We start from the raw sequence: 20,183 nt of genomic DNA, 5'->3' as shown, positions 1-20,183 counted from the left end.
GGCTTCTAAACTGATGCACCTAGTGCAGGCATCTGCACTCACCTTGGACTCATCTATGGCAGTGTGCACCCCCAAAGCAGGTAAATGGGGGATCATTTTGAGTCACCCAACAGCCCCCATCTTCGACCAGCAAACACACCACACGCGGCGTCCGAAAAGGAGCAGCTCTGTTGCCTTTAAAGGGGGAAAAAAAATAACTTCTGTGGTTGTTTTCTGTCCCTGTGGCAGGTGTGGCAGTGTGGGGGGAGCATGGAGGTGTTGCCCTGCTCTCGTGTGGCTCACATCGAGCGCACCAAGAAACCCTACAACAACGACATCGACTACTATGCAAAGCGCAACGCCCTGCGCGCCGCCGAGGTCTGGATGGACGACTTCAAGTCGCACGTTTACATGGCCTGGAACATCCCCATGGCAGTAAGTACAGGGCACGCTCTCTCCTGAACACAGGCAGCAACGGTGGATGGCTGTTCCTAGTTAGCTCTTGGAGGTGAAGGGCGTTGCTACAGCCGGAGAAGCGGGCTAAGCTCAGGGAAGGAGCGCTGTCAGCTGCTGTGTGCTCAGCACGGGGAGTTCTGCCATAGGAACTCACCTCCTCGGTCTGGGTTTGGTTGTGTGCTCAGCACAGGTTGTTGGGTGCAGCGACACAGATTTATAATTTAACTAGAGCAAAATGTTTCAGGTTTATGTGCTTCCTCCGAAGTCGTTAATTTGGGGTGCCATTAAACTCTGAGGTGTTCATATGCTGCAGTGGTGGGGACTGCAGAAATGTCCATAAATAAATACCATCATTCATCCTGAGACTCAGTAGACCTCACCAGCATAAAATACAAAGTATGCAGTAAAAGAACCACATATTAACTGGCTTTATTGTCCAAAGTCTGAGAGGTGCCATGTGAACACATTCTGTTTCTCACTGCACACATGAATTGTGGATACCATGTGGAGCCCTCTAGGAATCCATGTAATATAAATATTAGATAAAGTGTAGGTTCAGTTTATCACTTTATTCTGTAAGTATATCACGTGCTACATCTCCACTGAGCATAGTTCTTGGAGACAAGGGTTGTGTGTTATATCCCAGGCAGGTGTTGCTGTATTCCTTAGTGGCATTTGCATCCAGATGATTCATGGGAAGGGGCACAGGGGAGCTGAGGGGAAGCATACACTGGTCTGCAGATAATGATGGTGTCATTAACCCTTATATCAGGGCTTTGTCCAGATCTGATTGAAGCAAATGGAAACAGGAATGTTCCTATCAGAACAGGAAAATACACAAATCCAGCAGTGTCTTTGGGAGTATTCAGTTATGACCTGGGCTTCATCAGAGTCATGGGAGTCTTGTTAAACACTTCATTGGATTTAGTCTATGTCCTAAATATCTATTTGCACTTTAGTACCTGGGAAATATGTGAAACCCGATTTTTTGTTCATTCCTGTTGTAGCTTTTAAAATATAAATATTTTAAAATATGTATCTAAACCAGCAATGTTTCCTCTTCTCCATGTGATGTGTGAATATGTCAGATGTTCTCACACATCTGAATTTCACGTGCTGCTGTTCAGTATTGAACACTGTGCAAGGTCTCTGAGATGTGTTTTTGGTGACTTCTTTTGGCATGAGAGGTAATTGCAGAGAATTATTTTGCCTTAACAAAAGGCAATACTGCATAACTTTTCCCACACGAGATTTCTGTGACAGTAGGAGGAAGACAAAACAGTGCCCATCTAAGTTTTTAGGGGCATTTTGGCCCTGTCTGCATCCACTTGCTGAAATGGTTAGTTTTCAAATAGGAAATGAAAAAGTAACATCAGAAAATTTGCTTGCTTGATGACACTTACAAATGAATTCTGAGAAGCGATGATATTTAAATAAGCATTTACACCAAAATATGATTTCCTTTAATCTCCCTGAGATTACTTATTGATGTAGTTTTATGCACTGAGCCATACAGCAGAGCTTTGAAAAAAAACCCAGGCACATCTACAATAAAAGTCATAAAATCAGGAGCAGTACTAAGCATTAAAATTTTCTTTCCATAAAATAAATTGATTGATTGATAAAATGTGCATCATAAAAATAACCCTATTAGCTCTCAGGAGAAGGAAACTAGTGTTAGTTATTCCACTGCAGTATTCAATCCAGATGGCTCAGAAGTCCTGTACTGGTATAAGCCATTACAAAAACCTTCTGCAGGAGAACTTGAAACCTTGCTAGCTGGTTGAAAAGAATATCTGTAGCCACCTCATTCTTGTGCCATCACTCTGTACCTGCACAGGACTGCAGCTGGCACAGAGGGTGAGCACAGCATTTTCACAGCTGCTCAATTTGCTGCTCTCGTGCTCTGTAAAAACAGAACTGCAAAAAGGGCATTTTATTGCCTCATTTAAGAATAGGGCAGAAAGGAGGCAAGTGAAATAATGTGGTTTTTTCCCCATATCACAAAACCGAGCTAAACTAACTCTTCTATAACTCCCACCATCTATGTCACAAATCACTCCCTTACCAGTTATTGAGGATCTGTGCATAATGTGTACCCAGATTAGCAGATGGTCTGGGCCACATCTGCAAGGTCATGTTCCTGTAACCTTCAGCAGCAGGTCAGCATAGCTTTATTTTAGTTAACCAGATATTTCAGCGTCCCCCTGCTTATGATCTATTCCTCAACAATTTTAGTGATAAAGGAACCTTACCTGGAATGATTTATTGCACTGAGTGCCTCAAAGGATTGCTCCCCTTCCACGTAGCCTGAAGTAGTATGTAAATTAACATTCATTTGAATGGATGCTGCACTGAGAGCTCATGACAGAGTGTGCATCAGCAAGCAGCAGTGAGCACAGCAAACTCTTTGTGTGGCAAATAGGAAAACCTGTTCAGTATTACACTTGTATTCTCTCCTGAAAACCAGGCATCTGTTGGGGGTTTTAATAAACGCAGAGCTAAGATTTGCTGCTGTAACCCTGCGTTAGATACAATCTGCAGAACGTACAGAAATCCTCCTGGAGGAAAAGTGCAAGGCACTTCAGGCAGATTCCATGCAAAACTCCCCAGTTTCAGTCCATTTGATTAATATAGTGTTGGAAAAGATTTTTTTGATGAGGTAACCCTTACTGTCTTGCTGTTGAACTGATGATTTATAACACTTTAAATCAACAGACTCTAAGTCAGCACCTGCCGTTTTTAAATGGCTGAGTTTGGTCATACTGACTTGAGTCTTCCAACCTCTGCTTTTCATGGGGTTGTATTTAAACATGAATTAAATTCTGAAGTAGAATAATAAAGAAGGTTTTGAGTTTAACTGTGTTTTATGGCTCAAGACTGCAAATGAGCTCCAGTTCCAGTAAAAACTGAATGCTGATCTGTACAAATGCTTAGTGGAACTTAATGACTTTTTGAGCAGCTTTGCTTTGAAGTTTTAACAGGTCTGTTCTGATGTCATTTACATTAGTGAATACCCAAAGCTCTTACTAGAGTAAACCATGACCTAGCTGCCATATTTTAAATCAGAATTACTCCTAAATTCCAAACAAATCTGAAAGCAAAGGCTTCAGGATTGATTGCAAACATTTAGAATTGCTGTAAGTAACAACATTCTTATTGTATTCTCATTGTTTTGATTTATGTTTGGGTTTTTGCCTGTTCTTTATCCTTCTTTTTTCCACTGGCTTTCATTAGTATTTATTGTCTACACTCAAAGGCAGCTGTTTGATGAGCTGCTACTCACAAAAGAGAAAGAAGACAGGGAAAGTACAGCTTGGTGTACAAAATGAACTCCAGTTTGGTTTCAGTGAAGAAAGCAACCATAAAGTGGGTGCAGTGAGATTTCTTTGTTCATTTTCTGCTTTGCAGAACCCTGGAGTTGACTTTGGAGACGTTTCTGAAAGAATTGCTCTGCGACAGCGACTGCAGTGCCGGAGTTTTAAGTGGTACTTGGAGAACGTGTACCCTGAAATGAGGGTTTACAATAACACGGTCACTTATGGAGAGGTACTGTATGCCTTTGAAAATACCTCATGGTGCACTTGAGAAGTCCTTTCATTTTAGTGGTATCAGGATGTACAGAGCACAGTCAGCACAGTAGTAGCAACAAAAATACCCTCCCCTGATTTTAATCAACACTAAGAAGTGTGGCTTTGAGAAGCCCCTTCCCTCTCACTGGAGCACATCAGGTGAAATCCTTGTCACTAACAAAGATATGCAAACTCTTTCATTTTAAAATAGAGCAGCTCTGAGAACATAAATTCGAGGTAATCATCTTCCTAAACAGGCTGCCACAGCCATCATCAAGAAAACATCAGCAGTCAAGAGAGCTAAAATAATTATAGTTGATGAACTATGAGAAGAGTTGAGTTTGCTGAGTTGTTTTTAGGAAAAGAACAACCCCTTCTTTGAGTTTTGCTGAACTGTTTGAAGGATTACATTGATTTTATTAATTCATTTTTGCAATCCTCCTTTTATCCTGTTCAGGATAAAAGGAAACATATCGTTGTTCAGACTACGAGGTGAGGATACCATTTGGCAGGTCTGTATCTCCTCATCAAAAAAAGTCATTAGAGGAAAACCAATTTTGCTACCTCGTGCTCAAATTCCATATTTTCTGTATTTTCATTTTCACTTGTGTAGCAGTATTGGGTAATACCTGGGAACACCAACTCAAAAGCAGCTGAATGGGGAGGTTATTCAACCCTCATAAACTGCTGGATCCAAACATGTTAGAAATTGGACATTTCAGTTCATCTCAGCTCTCTGGGTCTTTTCTTTCTCTTCTGTGAACCAGTCAAATCTCCCATATCTGCTTGCCCCCAATCTTTAAAGAGGTCAGACGTGCCTTCTATGACTCTTCAAATCCGTGTCACCTGCCTGTAATAGAAGGACTGCTGTCATTCATGATGGTGAACTGGGGTGAAGTTCTAGGAGCTCTCCTGCTACATCATGTTTTTAAGATTTTAATTGTCTGCTTGAACTGCAATTAAATCCACAGGCAATATATTTTCCCACAAGACAACTGAGTGGACACTTTTCCTTTCTGTTCCATTTGATTGACTTCGTGTAAAAATAAGCCAGGCACTTGAGATACTGATACAAAGTGCAAATTTTATTGCAGAATATCACTTTGCATCCTGATGTAACTATCCCCGTCGGTAACTGAGAAAAGACATTTAGTAAACTCAACAGGAGCTGTTGGTATCTGTCAGCTCTGAGAAAGCTGTTAACTGCGAAGAGCATTGGCAGAACTGCCAATGTTGTGTCAATTATAGCAGACACTGAGCAAGCTGGGCCCTGAAATGAAGTTTGTTTCTCCTGAGCGGTTGCACAGAAGGTTCTTGAGTCAAACAGAAAGCTCAGTGATGCAGATATCTAAAATTCATTAACATTTTTAATAAAATGGAGCCACACAAGCTATTTAGCTGGTATAAACTGGCACAGGTCCCTTTCAGTCTTATGTGCTCATAATGAAAAAACTTAAGGCTTCATCCTAAATGGCATTAGGCTTGTTATTAAATACTTTCTGCTCTGGTTATTATCCTGGAGGAAAAGATGTCTGGATTTTAGTGAGTTTAAAGGAAAATAGATGTATTGAGTAGATGTGAAACAGATTGAAACAGTAGTAAAAATATATTTCCTAGTGACTCAATTCACATTTTTAAAGCCATGTCATAAAGCTGTCTTCATCTTCTTTAGCCTTTATAGTGCCTGAGTCATAAAATAAACCTCCTGAAATTTAGTTGTTGGTGATCCCCCTTGTCCAATTGGATTCCCTGGTCTGCTTGTACACTGTGATATAAAGGATTATTTACAGATTTTTTTCTGACACCTTGTGCAGCAGCTGTTTCTATATTATGGGGGTGGCCAGAGAGATACTTCACAGTCTAAACCAAAACTGACCTGTTGACTCTTCCAAAGTGTCTGTCCAAATAACTTCTTGTTTATGATACCTGTAAAATTTTTCTATGTCCAAAATGTGTGTGTAATACTTTAGTCTCAAGAGAAAGGCCTGGGTTTTCACAAGAGCTCCATCCCAGTTTTTATAGACTTGTAAATTCTCCTTTTCTGGGGAGGCACAGGAATTTTTTACTTCACTGGATCTCTGAACCTGTACCCTTCTGTGCAATGTGCTTTATGTCACTCTTGTACATAACAATGTACTATATTCTCAGTTGAAATAATATTTTTTTTCACATGCTTTTCTGGTTTTATATAAGGGATAGGAAGACACAACACCTGAGTAGTTCCTATGCTGTTTGTTAAGTCAACAGGCTCAACACAACAGGCTCAAAATTTATGTTTACACAAGAGTAATTTGGAGCAAAATTTGACCTGGGTCAGAGTGAATTTTATGGCCTTTTGATCCTTGAGTAATTGCTGAAAATATAACTCTGACCCAAGGTCTGTGAAGACAGCAGGTTGTCCAAATGATGTCTTTTCCTGGAGCAAATTCACTGTTGGCATCTTGTCCTGTCTGAAGAATAAGCATGTGTTTCTCAGAGGGCAGTTTTACACACCGCTCCTGTCAATGGGGTAGCACAGCTGAGATTTGGCTGGAGGGGACTTGGATCACAGGGATTGGTTTCTAACCCAGCTGGGTTTGTTCTGCTCTGGTTCCAGGTGAGGAACAGCAAAGCCAGTGGCTACTGCTTGGACCAGGGAGCTGAAGAGGATGACAAAGCAATCCTGTATCCATGCCATGGAATGTCCTCTCAGGTAAGTGGTTCAAATCCCATCATCAGCGAGAAACCTTTAACTTGAAGAATTTTCAGAAGAAACAAAAGGTCATTTGGTGCTTTTGAGTTTGGCAGTGCATTCCTGAGTCGCAAAGGCAAATATGTGGCTTTACTCCAGTCTTTTTGGGTGCCCTTTCCAAGGTTGTTCAGCACGTGAATCTATGCATTGAAGAGACCAGTTAGGAAAAGAGAAGAATCGTGTTAATTTGTTTAAGTAACAGGGATCCACTGAAGATTAATTAATTTAGGTGGTTTGTGTGAATGAGCAGCTCTCCTTGTTATGACAGGACTTACTTTAGGAATTGTACCTCTCTAAATCAACTGTTCCTTGGTCCAATAGGCTCCTAGAGAGAAATTATTTAGCAAGCTGCTGGTGTGATTCCCCGGGTAGGCAAAAAGTTAAGCACATATTTAACATCAACATCAAAGGGAGGTAAGAATATCCCCTAAGTTAAGACTTCTCTAAAATAGGAGATTTCTTTTTTTTTTTGTCAGTCCCTGTGCATATTATTATTTTCTTACGGATGTCTGAAGATTTTCAAATGACGTTTCTTCTTTCCATACTCGAGGTGATTTCACTTGTTTTTTAAATATAAATTGGATATTATTTAAATCCAGGACTTGAGCTGCTTCTGAAATGTAATTCTAGTTTCTTTTGAAGTACCATCTGAATCAAAACTATGTTAATGAACATTCTCCTGTGTAAATAAACTCTGACCTTATCAGACTTAACAATTATCCAGAGTTCAGTGATACATATATTGATTTGGAGTCCTGGCTCGTACATCACCGTGGAAGCAAAGCGAGACAGACAGTAATTCCTGCTGACAAAATGTCCACCTTTGGCAGGATCATTATGGAATATTTGACTGACACTCTCCTAGTAGAGGTGGAAGGAGCAGCCTTTGAGTGAGGTAACAAAATAGCGTTGCTTAATTAGATGTAAATTACCTCTTCAAGAAGACTCTTGTTAGAGATGTCAAGGCACTCAGAGAGACTTTACTCTCTTGCTCCATTCTAATTCTGACCAGAAAGCGGCAAATTTAAGTCCTTCCAGAAAGTCCCTTAGCAACATCTCATCTCTGTCAGTGTGCTACCACTTAGAGGAGTAATGAAATAAATGGTTCTGATTGTAATTTGTTTTGCAATTTAAGTTCTTAACCTACTTGTTTTCCTCCATGACTTCTGTTTCATAGAATATGCTTTGACTTCTAGAAGAAAATAGATGAGAGCTTAAGTTACTGTGAATTTATTTGAAAGGAAGGATGACATATCCACCTTCTCCTGACTAACTTTTGATAATTTGGGAGTATAAAGGAGCTCACCTCTCAGCAGCCAACTCTGACCAATTTTATCCATTAAGGATCAAGTAATTTTCCTTTTAGTAAGATATGAATACATTGCCCAGTAGATTATGGCTTTTGGATTTTGGGTCCTAGACTAGACCCAGGGCAGATCTTCTCAAGTGCAGATAACAGTACACAAAGTATTTACTGCCCAGGAATTTGAAGTTGGATAGTGACAGTTAAATCACTGCTGGCTCGTTTCTGCTGCAGGTCTTCAGGTTCCTGTCTCTGTGAAATTTTCTGGAAAAACCTGAAAAGCTGATTTTAGACTTTACCTTGAAGCCACAGGCTAGAGCCCTTTTGTTACTAGCACTGTATAAACACATAAAAAGAGAAAGTCACTCTTCCCAAACCCTTAAAATCCAAAGCATCCCCTGTGTCTAAGAACTGTCAGAGTATGGGGAAGGCAAAAAGTTAATATGCTAAATCATCCTGCAGCAGTTTCCATTTCCCTTTAAAAACAAACAAATGAACAAAAAAAAAAAACAGGAAAAAAGTTTTCATTCTGCAAGAAACACCAAGCAAAGGCAAAGGTGATGGTTTATCTAAGTTGAGTATTTCACAGACAAGCATGGGTTGGAGCCACTCAAATGCAGCCAAGTTAATTAATGATTACACAGCTGGAAAACTTCTATCATCTCACCACAATTTACAAAATTAATTCAGTGTGAGAACCACAGCTGCACAAACCCTAATCAAGGATATTCAAGCATATTGCATGAAAGGTGTTGACAGCAAGTGTTTTAATATCTTAAATAAACATTTTTAGAGCCCCTCTTCTAATCAGCCTGGGTGAGCATAGTTGTCTGCAGCATTTAGCTTTCCATTTCTGACATTTTTCATCTCAAGCACAGGGCATAAAATACCCCTGCTGAGTCAAGATTTGGGTTATTTGTACACGCCTACTGAATATAAATTAATATAAATATGGAACTCGTTTTCCCAGTTGGGTTATCACTGGTGCTTCATGTGTCCTACTGAAGTGAAAGAACCCCCCCATGCAGCTACAGCCTTGTTTGCTTTTCATACTCCTCAGTTCTGACAAGCAGATTACCAGTGATTTTAGAGTACACATGGTTCCACTGAAACAACACGAGTCAGGCGAGTGGTTAAAGAAAATTGAGTTAGGAGGAAGATTACTGTTCATCTGGGATAAAATGTTCTTTTCTTCTACTTCTTGCCCTTCTGTTTCCCTTGGGTATTGCACACCTCTGAATGGTGGTGTCCTGCATTACAATGGCAAACTAAAACCACTCTTCTCCATGAGCAAAATGCCTTTTCCTGTGTGTATTCCAAGATCAGGTCTCACCACAATAAATCACGTCTTGTCAGTGACATCAGCTTTTAAATTTCTTTATTCAGACGGGGACAAAGTCTTTTATGGATGCTCTGGAATGCATTTAGCCTGAGTTTACATCAATTTGGTTTGATGAATTTGACTTGAGCTAAGGCAGTGTAAGCTAACAGCCAAGGGTATCCAGACGAGGTTTTGCATCAGTCCAAGTTGATTTGAAAACTCTTTTTACAGAAGAGTAGTGTCCTTTTTATATGTGTTCATTGGATCTGAAGTTTGAGTCTAATCACTTTCAGGAAAAAACTGTTTGCAAATACAGCTGGGAGAAACAGTCCAGGGCTACAGAAGATTAGTAAGAAAGGAATATATTTGGGATCTTGAACTGCCTTGCCTCTGCATGTGTCCTACCTTGTTCAATCCCCTGCAAAGCTCAGTGGTTCTGTAGCATTACATGAGACCCTTTTGTTGTAAAACAAATTAAAAACAAACAAACAAACAAGAGTGGGGTTGCGGGGGCAGATACAACCCCCCAAAAATGGAATATGTTGCTCTGAAAGCTTCTTAGAATGGCCCCAAGACATGCAGGTTTTGCAGGACCCTCTGAGAGCACTTTCACAGAGTCTGTGTGGAAAGCTGTGGAGCTGATTATATGGTGTGTGGAAGGAGAGGAGAACTAAATAAAATGGCATCCTAGGATAGAAGGGCCAGGGTGAACAGCCTCCTTCTCCAGCCTCCTCCCTTCCCTTTCCCAGGGAGAGAAAGAGGAGGCACTGCAGCTGTGAGAGCAAGGACTGCCCACGTTGGGATCAAGCAGAAAGAAGGGAGAGCTCGATGTTGGGATTCCCAGAGCTCACAGCTATGCAAACAGATGGGATAAGAGGAGATGAAAGGCTCTACTTAAACTGTTGCTAGAAGGCAGATATTTAACATCTTGCTTGGCAGAGCTATGTGACTTCCCAGATTTGCATGCAGGTAGTTTCTTCACTTGCAGGAAGCAATGGGTGAGATTCTGGAACAAACATGGAAATTTGGTGACTTGTGATTTGTTGTGTCTTGTGGTGACAAGTATCCTGGATGCACAGGGTGTTTGGGATTCCTGTATACCTCGCTGTTTCACTCTCTGTGTCAGCTTTCAACTTGCCTTAACCTGCAGGACTGAAGGATCATTAAAGATTTCCTTTTGCTTGGAGAACAAGGGTGGGAGAGAGAGGTTAAATTTAGTGTTGAACTCTACCAGGCCCCTCCATGTAACTGTTTCCTGCAAACAGTTATCTGTAATCATTCTGTGCTTTTTTCACTTGACTGTGAATTAGCAGGAATGGATTTTTTGTAAGTCAAACCCTTCAGGTGAAAGCTGCCATTTACTTCCCCCATTGATGCTCCTGGAGGATCACGTTCCACAGGCAGCAGCACTCACTATTTTTGAACCAGGTGAGGTGCTTTGATAAACAACCTTTGACGTCTTTTGCATGCTGCTCAGATTTCTGAATGTTGAAGGGAAAACTCTCCTATCTCCTCATCAGTACAGCAGATGGTATCAGGATCAGGTCTTGAGTATGTAACAGAGCACTTGGCTTCAGTGTCATTGATGTGGATCCTTCAGCTCTTCTCAGATAAAAAACTGAGCCAAAGTCCATCCCCATGATGTATAAAACTCTGTTTCTGTTCTGCAGCTTGCAGTGGGAGCATGTGGATGTCTAATGACCTCAGCCCATCAGAACCTGCACTAAGTTTTTTTTTTAAATGACTAGGATTTAATATTCCTTAATAAAGGAGATTTTGTCATTTGATTTTTGACTGTTTGGCATGGTGATCCACAATTCTAACAGAAATTCAGAGGCTGTTTCTTTGTATAGTAGTGACACTTAGGACCAAGTTTGAACACAGCAGGTGTAATTTTCTCACTTCATTGACTGTATCCCAGTTCCTGATTTCTAGTCTACAGTAATAAGCAACTTATTTTAATGCTTGTTTTATTTTCATAGTTTGTGTTGTCTCTAGGAAGTTAAGATATGAAGTCTTTGGAGGGAGATGTTATTAATCATATAGTAGTTTCTTGAACCTGAATTTCTCCTCTGATTTTGCAAAAGCAGGCACTAAAACTTTACTATGTAATATGGTCTAAACTGAGATAATTGTTTGGGTGTGGTTTTTTTAGAATTCTGTTTCATTGCAGGATAAGCCTAATGACTGCTGGAGTAGCCATAAAAACTTAACAGAAAGTACAGATTCAGGAAAATTAAGCCCATGCTGTTCCATTTGTCTGGTCGTTGTATAGACAGCAGCTTCCTGCACGGAGCCATCTCTGACCCTGTCGAGCTGTAACACAGCTGCCACTTTCAGTACTGGAGATGGTTTATAACAGTGATAATGTCCCTTCCACTTCTAAAGCCTCAGCAAAACTGGTGTGTTCTGCTTTGACAGGCTGCTGTATAACAAAGTCTTTCCCAAGTACGTGGCTGCTGTGATGCAAAACTGGTGCAATTCTGGCTGTTGAGATTCTGAAGACAAAGAATATTTGAGACTGTTTTAATGCCAGTACAGAAAACTGGCTGCTCATCTTAAACCACAGGGAAAACTGTTCCTGTGCTGCAGAACCTGTGGCCAATTATAAACAGTGGTTCTGATTATCTAGAAAAGGCAAAGCCAACAAGGTTGCTGGGTGGTATTTTGGGACTGGAGAAAGACAGTAAAGACTGGAAGATGAACACATTTTGTGGTCAGTGTTTCAGCCATACCTGCAGTTCATTTGAACTCTGCTGAGAGCCCATTAAATACACAGAAAGGTTTTACTTAAAAAAAAAAAAAAGGAAGTTTTGGGGTTTTTTTCCCCAGCTCCTTTATATGTGAAAAAAGAAAGTTAATTTGTCTGACCTGGCGGTTCATTCATATTTTTAATTACTTTGCTTGCTTGAGCTTCTTTTACATATGTCCCTCCTATCCTTACAGTGAAATAAAAACCCCAAAGTGTCTTGCTTTAGTGTGTACAGATAGTGCCTTGACAATGGCACTGTTCACATGGAGCATCCTCATGTGGTTATCCTTTTTGCTTTCTCTGATGTCGGCTCATTTCTAACTCGCTGCTTCACGTGGCTGCTCTGAACAGAAGTGGCAGGTGGGAAAATGAACACACACTATGTCAAAGAGCATCTGGTCTGGGAGCGAGTAGACCATGCTCTTTTTACCACCAGCAAGAAATGATTATTCACAGCATGATTCTTCTGAGGTTAATAAGGATGGCGGTAGAAAGCTGGACTCTAATTTGAGTTTTTTTTGATTGACTCTTAATGATATCTCACCCAGTGGTCAGTGGCATCCAATAAATGGCAGGCACTGCTGACCTTCCTTCCCTTTCTTGTTAAGTAATTTCAGCCCTATAACAGCAATGAGATCAGACAGGCAGTGAATTTCCTGGGTGGTAATTGCATTTCTGTGGTGGCTCAGATCTTCACCCCGCAGCATCCAGACTCACAGCACACAGGCCACGTGGCTGACTCCACTTTGCAGTCTTCTGGCACCTGGGTGCTGCACTTCTACAGTAAGAAGGGCAAAATATTGTGCTGGTTTAATGACTCTGCATTCAAACACAGAAGTGAGAAGTAGATAAGTCTGATCTGACATACTGGCCTGCTGCCAAATCAGCATCGTGCATTTTTGCTTTAATGTGCTTCACAGTAAACTGAAATATCAGTGTCATTCTTTATTATGTAGGCCTGAAGCATATGTTAGCAAATTTGCTGCCATTTCCCCTGTGATTTCTTTTTCCCCCTCATATTTTTGGATCCTGGTTGCGCGGTGGGATTTTTTTCGGTGACGTTTATTTACAAAAAACTAATTAGACTTGTTGCTCTCCATAGCCTCTAACAGAGCTCTTGAGGACAAACTGCACAGCAAAATTGACACCGTGTCCTTGTTAAATCAGCTCCTGCTGAGTGGGCATGATTTACATATTGATTACTTCACTCTCTTGATTGCCCTTTTCGCAGGGAAACAGTGGGCAGGGAAGGGTGGGGGAGCAGAGGTGTGACATGAAAGGAGGGAATGCTGTGTTCTAGGTGAGACCCTGTTGGTTAAACAGGGGTCCCAAGCTTTGCCCCAGGTGGGGACAGACCCCACGTGCAGCAGGACAAAGGGCTCCTCACCACCTCTGACTTTCCTTTCTCCCCCAGCTCGTCCGGTACAGCTCCGAGGGGGTCCTGCAGTTGGGGCCCTTGGGCTCCACCGCCTTCCTGCCCGACTCCAAATGCCTGGTTGATGATGGGAAGGGCAGGACACCAACCCTGAAGAAGTGTGAAGACGTCCTGAGGCCAGCACAGAGGTTCTGGGATTTCACACAGGTATGGAAGAGCTCAGGGAACCTTGCAGAGAATTATGTTTTAGAGTATATTCAATAAAAAACAAGGAGGTCTCTAGAAGACTATACTATGAATTCCCCCATATGCCTTTTAGAAATAGTTAAATATGTTTTCCATAGTTCATGTGCTACCCAGGAATAATATTACTATTATTATTATTATTATTATTATTATTATTATTATTATTATTATTATTATTATTATTATTATTATTATTATTCCTCCTAGGAATTCTTTTAGGAATTTTGGAGTATGCTTTCCAGGAATTTTTAGTTATCCTGGATTGGAATATTCTCAATTTCTGTATTGATTGTCAAGATTGTGCTTGTAATTTTTTTTTATTATTATTATTTTTTTTTAGTGTCTACGAATTTTTGTTTCTAGAACTTTTTCTGGCACCTTTCCAGAAACTTTTAGATCTGGAGTTTTCAAATAATTTTTAGGACTTCCAAAAGCACTATTGCAGTTTCTGGGGTTTCTAGTAATTTGGGGGGTATTTTTCCAGTGATTCTTAAATCTAGAATTACCAAGTTGTTTTGGTACTTTATATGTATTAGCTAGCTTCTCCTAGGAATTTCTAGCACTTTCTAAGGGCTTTTATCCCTTGATATATATGGAAATCTCCAGGCATTTTATCATGCTTTCTACAGATTTGCAGATCTAGCACTGTTTTTCTTCTAGACTTTTCACCTTCCCTGTTCCTTCTTCTAATCCTTTGGTCTTTTCTCTTGCTCCTTATTTTTTTTTCCAGAATGGCCCAATCATCAGCAGAGACACTGGCCGTTGTCTGGAAGTGGAAATGTCGAAGGATGCGAATTTTGGGCTCAGATTGGTTGTACAGAGGTGCTCGGGGCAGAAATGGATGATCAGGAACTGGATAAAACACGGCAGACACTGACTGCTGGGGCTGGGCTGCCCCTCCTGCTGTTGTCCCTTGCTCAGTGTGCCATACCTTGCAAGGCATTTGTCTTAAAGCAAATTAGTTTGAACAGGTCTTGGCTCTCCAGAGTCCTCCTCGGTCGGGCATTCAAAGGAAAGAAAGAAGGAGAACAAAAAGCAGACACACACATGCCCTGTTTGACTCTTCCTTGCTCCAGTAGATGATGTGGGAAGCCTAACAAGAGTTTTCTGTTGATTTGGAAATCTTGTGAAGACCAGAACACGACAGGGAAGCGGATTCCTTAAGTTCTCCTAGAGGAATTAACAGACAGATCTTTCTGTGATGAGTTCAAAGGAGAGATCCCAATACTGCCTCATAAAGAGAGTTCTCTGATGGGTAGCTTTTTAGCTTTAAGTTTTTTGACTGGTGCACAACTCCTATGGTGAATAATCATGTGCCTTTTTTATTGTACTTCGTATAAAAGAGGACTGGAAAAATCCTACCTTTTCAGCATGTCTGGTTCATTGTACTAAACAAGAAGATCTGTAAATAACACTGGAAATATAATATAATATATGATGTATTTCGAGGTTGATTGTTTAGGAGTCTCTGTTTCTAGAGAGAGACTGTTCCGCAAATGTTTACAGGTGGTTCTCAACCTTCAAGATGCTGAAAAGCAGCATTTTTAGAGACCTCTTCTAGACAGACACAGGTAAATGTTGAATAGGTAAAATAGCCACACGCTCTGTTATATTGCCACATTCTACATTTGTTGGCTGTGAAGGCATCACAATATAGCACTTGCATATTTAACTCTTCCGAGGCAGTAAATGTCCTGCTGGAGGGATGGATTTCAAGAGGCCTCAGTTGGCCCCCAAGCCCCGGGCAGGTGAGTGTGAGGTTCCCTTCCTGCCATGCTGTGCATGCAGGTGCCCTGCTGTGCTGTTCCAGGGGCTGCCTGGAAGCTGGATACTCGCTGCTTCCGAAAATGAGCCGAGTGGCTTCGGTGCCACCCGTGGAATTCAAAAACTTGAATCTTTCGTTTCGTTCCCCATCCTGTGGAAATGTCAAAAGTGAGCAAACACGCTTTGTGAGCACCGTCTGGACAAGGTTCCTGAGCAAGCCAGCAAAGGCTTTCTAGTGTTTGAAAAACAAACACAAACCTAGTGATAAGAAGGCAAATTAGAGCAGCAGGTAGGGAGCGTATATAAATACCGTTACTCTGAAATACGAATATTTTACTGTAGTTGACCCATCGACAGCATCTTTGTGAACCTGAAGTTAATAATGTGTCCAGTGGTTCCTGCAGGATGTGTGCACAGGTAGCCAGAGCAGTGACAAGTTCTTACCCCAAAGGCTGTCAGAGTTGATGGCCGCTGTCGACATCAGCAGGTTTTGGCTGTGGGTCCGTGTCAGGCAGATTTTCAGGGCAGATTTTCAGTACAGCAGATTCAGCCATACGTGAAGGAGACACACAGATGGGATCTGTTAATTTCGCTGTTTAATATTTTATGGAACTTTAAAAAACAAAATTGCTTTGTTTTTCCTGAGCCAGGTAATTGCAGTCACTGCAGTGCTGTTGAGCCTTGGTGATCTGTTCCTTGAATAGCTTTTGCCATCCCTATTTCAAGGCATGCTGAACAAAGTCGAATGGAAACAAAGTTAATTTTTCAAGGGCACGATATGTAATAAAATATTTACTTTTAACATGCAAAATCCATCCGTTCTTGTCAACTCTTGGTTAGTATGTGGAAAGCATATCACTGTATTTTGCCCTGATTTTATTTCTGAAACACAGCGTGCAAGATGCAACACAAAGCCAGTTCTCCTGGAGTTTATTTGTGGCTAATTGCTGAGCTCTATTTATGTCGTGTGGGCCTGGTTACGCATGAATACATATAAAAGAATAATTCTGGGTGAGATTCTGGATATAAAAATACTTCAAACTCTGTGTTTACGGTTAGTCGAACACAACCTTTTGAACAGTGTAATAAGACCTGCAGGGAGAATAGCATCTTTAATAAATCAAGGAATACGGTATAAAATCACGGACAATCTCAGTATTCAAGCCTTCCTGCAGGTCTGAACCAGGTAGGAAGCTTCAGGCTAAATATAGATTGGGAACAGCTGCCCTGCATTTAACCTCCTTATGTTGACTGTAGACAATTTAAAATTGCAGTTACTGTCCATGGAGCAGCTGTTGAAAGCTTTGCACAGGAGTGTGTTTGCAAGTGACTTCTCATCTTCTATCCAGACACAGTTGCCCCATTTTAAATTGTATGAAAGCTGTATTCTCCTTTTGTTTGCTCTGATGGAGTTTTGCTCCTTGAGGGAGGTGAGAAGGCAAAAGAAGGGAAAGATGATTTTGCCAGGTGAGCTTTTTGGGGAATAACAGGTCATTCACACCATTTTTAGTCTTTCCAGTGAGTAAGTGCCAACTATATTATATGAACAAGGCTGGAAGTTGAAAGTAATTATATATCAGTGTGACTAGTAAATGCCTAACTCTTAGAGTTAGGGTAGAAGAAGAAAAGCAGGTTTTTGTGATAGGTAAGTGGCTCTGAGATTTACAGACTAATGTAAAAAAATTCAGATAACTCTTAAAGGTGGAGTCAGTATTTTCTGTGATTGTCATTTTTTTTAAGATTTGCTGAAATAATTTCTTATAGTTGCAAAGCACATCTGTTGGATTATTTTTACTTTAGTCTTTATCTGTATGAACCACTGCTTTGGCTGTGGTATTAACATGGTGACTCTGCATGTGAGAGGGTCTTAAATATTCTCTCATCAAGGAATAATAATAATAAAAAAAGCCTTGAGTATTATCTGTTTTAATCAAAGTCTATGGTTCTTTTGTCAATATTTTACCCCTTAGTATTATCTGAAATCCTGCTTAATGTTGTGCAGATTTTCAGTCTTGTTTCCCACAGTGTAGCAGTTCTAGATATTGAAAAGTATTTAATGTAGTCCAATATGCCTTGTAGAGAAAATTCAGATCAAAGTCTTCATTTGCTATTTTGTTTGATTTGGGAGATTATGGAGCTAAATACTAGGTCATAGGACAGAAGAATAGAAGGTGAGAAAGAACATCAAGCCTGGCACACTGTTGTCAAAGGCAAAGCAGTAAAAATAGACTTTTCTGAACATGTCAGGGTCCCTAAAATTTAGCTTGAGTCCTGTGTTAAAAAAACCTCTTTCTCCTTTGAGAAATATAAACTGTTTTCCAAGCTGGATTTTACTTTTGGCTTGATTAAAGCTACTTGTTCCTCAGCCAAAATTTTCCTCTAGTTTTGCTGACTCACTGGTTCCTGAGGAACAATAACTTCCAGTGGAAGCAACTAAGAGAAAAAGAACTAAAGGTGTTTTGGGAGCACCCAATGGATTCCCTTGCAGTTGTTTAAGATCTGTATTGTGCTCACCCATGAGAACTCTTCAGGGCTCTTCCACATCCAAAAAGCCGAACTCAGGTTCCATGGAAGTGATCTAAAACCAAAACATGGAAACAAAACAACAGGTCTTCATACGTATTGGAACGTGTTGAGCTTTCTATCTCATTTCAGTGAATAATTTGGGGCTCAGTGTGTCTGAAGGTGAGGCTTTCACAGTCCTTTGTTTATACTCCTTTTCATCAGCCTGCTCCTTTTTAAAAACTGTGGTCTAGTAGATGAAAATCTCACTTGCCATGTGACAGGGGGTGTAATCTGTCTGACACAGGACAGCTGCAGTTTTAAGTGCTTAAGCCAGAGCTAATAAGATTTAATGAAATAGCACCAGCCCTAATCTGTTCTTTAGATCAGTTACACAGCATGTAATTCCTTCAGCATCCAGGATTCATTTGAGATGGTTCATTAACAGACATGCAGAAGCACATTATGGCCTGTTTAGGGATCCAGTGAGTTGAGTTGTAGGAAGAACTTTAATAGAAGTTGTGGTTCAGAGGCACTTTGGCATATTATCCTCCAGTTAGGACACAAATAGCTTTGGTTTTTTGTGAAAGGCTTGAGCAGGAAGAACAACTGTCAGAATTCACTTGACTGAAGATGTCTCTAACAATGATGTTCCATTTGTGGCTGCTGCTGTTTTGACTCTCTGCTTCTTAGCGCTGATCAAAGCCCGTGGCAGAGGTCATGCCACAGATCAAAGATGGTATTGCAGTTTAGAAGGTCTAGCTAACAAGCTGGACAGAAACCAAGGACTTATCAGGTCTTCACATGTCTCTAGATCTGCATGTCACCTCAATAAACTTAATATCATGTTCTCTTTGGAAAGAATCCCAAACTTAATAAATGTGTGTATTGCTTCATCAGGAAGAGCTGTTCAAGAGACCAGCCATACAATTTGATATTCTTTCCCTGTGTGTGACATTAGTGGACTTAAAGTGAGAGCTCTAATTACTGAATAGATGGAAAATACCTTAAGTGGCACCATGGTCTACTGAAGTGTGTGCATCACACATTTATAGCTTCCTGTGTGGTAACCAGGATGTTCTTCAAACACTAAGACACTGAGTGTGTTCTGCCAGAGATGGAGTCTGCTCACCTAGGGAACTAAGGGAACTCAAGGAATAAATACTGAAATTATACAGTTAATAATTATCAGTGAATGTGGCACAAAGTGCGTAAAAATTTACATCTTCTCCAAAATGTAATGAATTAGTTTCAGATACTTTCTTAACAATCTCTGTGTTCCTATAAAGATGTGGGATGCTTGTGCTGTGTGAAGATTTCTGCTGTGTCTTTACAATGCCCCAGCCATCAATGACATTAGAAGGAGAGATATACAGTGACTTTAGTACATTGTAATGGATTTCAGAATGGTTTCACAAATACATTGACTTATATGACAAAACCATTAATGACTTGTAACTAAAGGTGTTGAGTTGAGAGGTTGTCCTAAGTAAAAACAATGTTTCTTTGTCCAAGAATGCTTACTTAAAAAACACCCAGTGAAGCAATATATGGCAACTTGCTTTTGAAGAAGTTAATTTCTGAATCAAGAGCATTCTTCAAAAACGTGTAGAAGCACTGGTTACTTTTCATAGCATTACAGTTTCCTGTTGGCCACCAACAAGTGTTGTGCAGTTTTCAAACTCTTTGTAATGTTTAATTAAGAAAAAAAAAATAATGCAGCAACTAGAATGCAAGTTGTGACTGCGAATAATTTTTCATTATGTGGCACATCATCAAATCAATTTGTATTCACACTCGAAAAGTTAATAAATTACTATGCATTTTACTGCTGACATGAGCTGCATGTTTTATCATTGTACGTTTGGACAGTTGTATCAAAATTCAAAGTTGTCACACAAAGGAAAACGAGAAGACCAAAGCATATGTGCATTTTAAAATTTAAATTGCACATAATCTGTTCTGAAAGGTAGTCAGCCCATTTCTGAGAAGAGCACAGCAGACTGTGAGCTGTTCTGAAGCAGATGAGCTCTGTGCATGTCAGAGGAGGCACATCAGAGACTCAGCCCTGGGTGTGCACATCCAAAACTGGGCTGATGACAGTACAGACTACTGTCATACTTCTAACAGAAGTCTACATAGCCTGTCACCTCATCACTGAAAACAGTCAATAACTGATGGT

The 20,183-nt window shown here is 40.4% G+C and overlaps 1 protein-coding gene across 2 annotated transcripts in view; it reads left to right on the top strand.

Moving 5' to 3' along the window:
* GALNT9 (polypeptide N-acetylgalactosaminyltransferase 9) overlaps positions 1 to 19,844 on the top strand; it is a 379,096-nt gene extending 359,252 nt beyond the window's left edge. For both annotated transcript variants that reach the window (XM_051769179.1, XM_051769178.1), the window contains 5 exons: positions 229 to 414; positions 3,847 to 3,984; positions 6,604 to 6,699; positions 13,529 to 13,696; positions 14,466 to 19,844. In XM_051769179.1, coding sequence (XP_051625139.1) covers positions 229 to 414; positions 3,847 to 3,984; positions 6,604 to 6,699; positions 13,529 to 13,696; positions 14,466 to 14,612 — 735 coding nt within the window. In that variant the 3' untranslated portion in view covers positions 14,613 to 19,844. The remainder of the gene's footprint in view (positions 1 to 228; positions 415 to 3,846; positions 3,985 to 6,603; positions 6,700 to 13,528; positions 13,697 to 14,465) is intronic.
* The last annotated feature ends 339 nt before the right edge of the window (positions 19,845 to 20,183 follow it).

This window comes from Manacus candei, unplaced genomic scaffold (genome assembly GCF_025592945.1).
Source record: "Manacus candei isolate 608988 ecotype Guabito, Panama unplaced genomic scaffold, ASM2559294v1 h1tg000103l, whole genome shotgun sequence".
NCBI classification, from domain to species: Eukaryota; Metazoa; Chordata; class Aves; order Passeriformes; family Pipridae; genus Manacus; species Manacus candei.
Note: the sequence above shows the minus strand (reverse complement) of the source record. Positions and strands in the feature narration are given on the sequence as shown.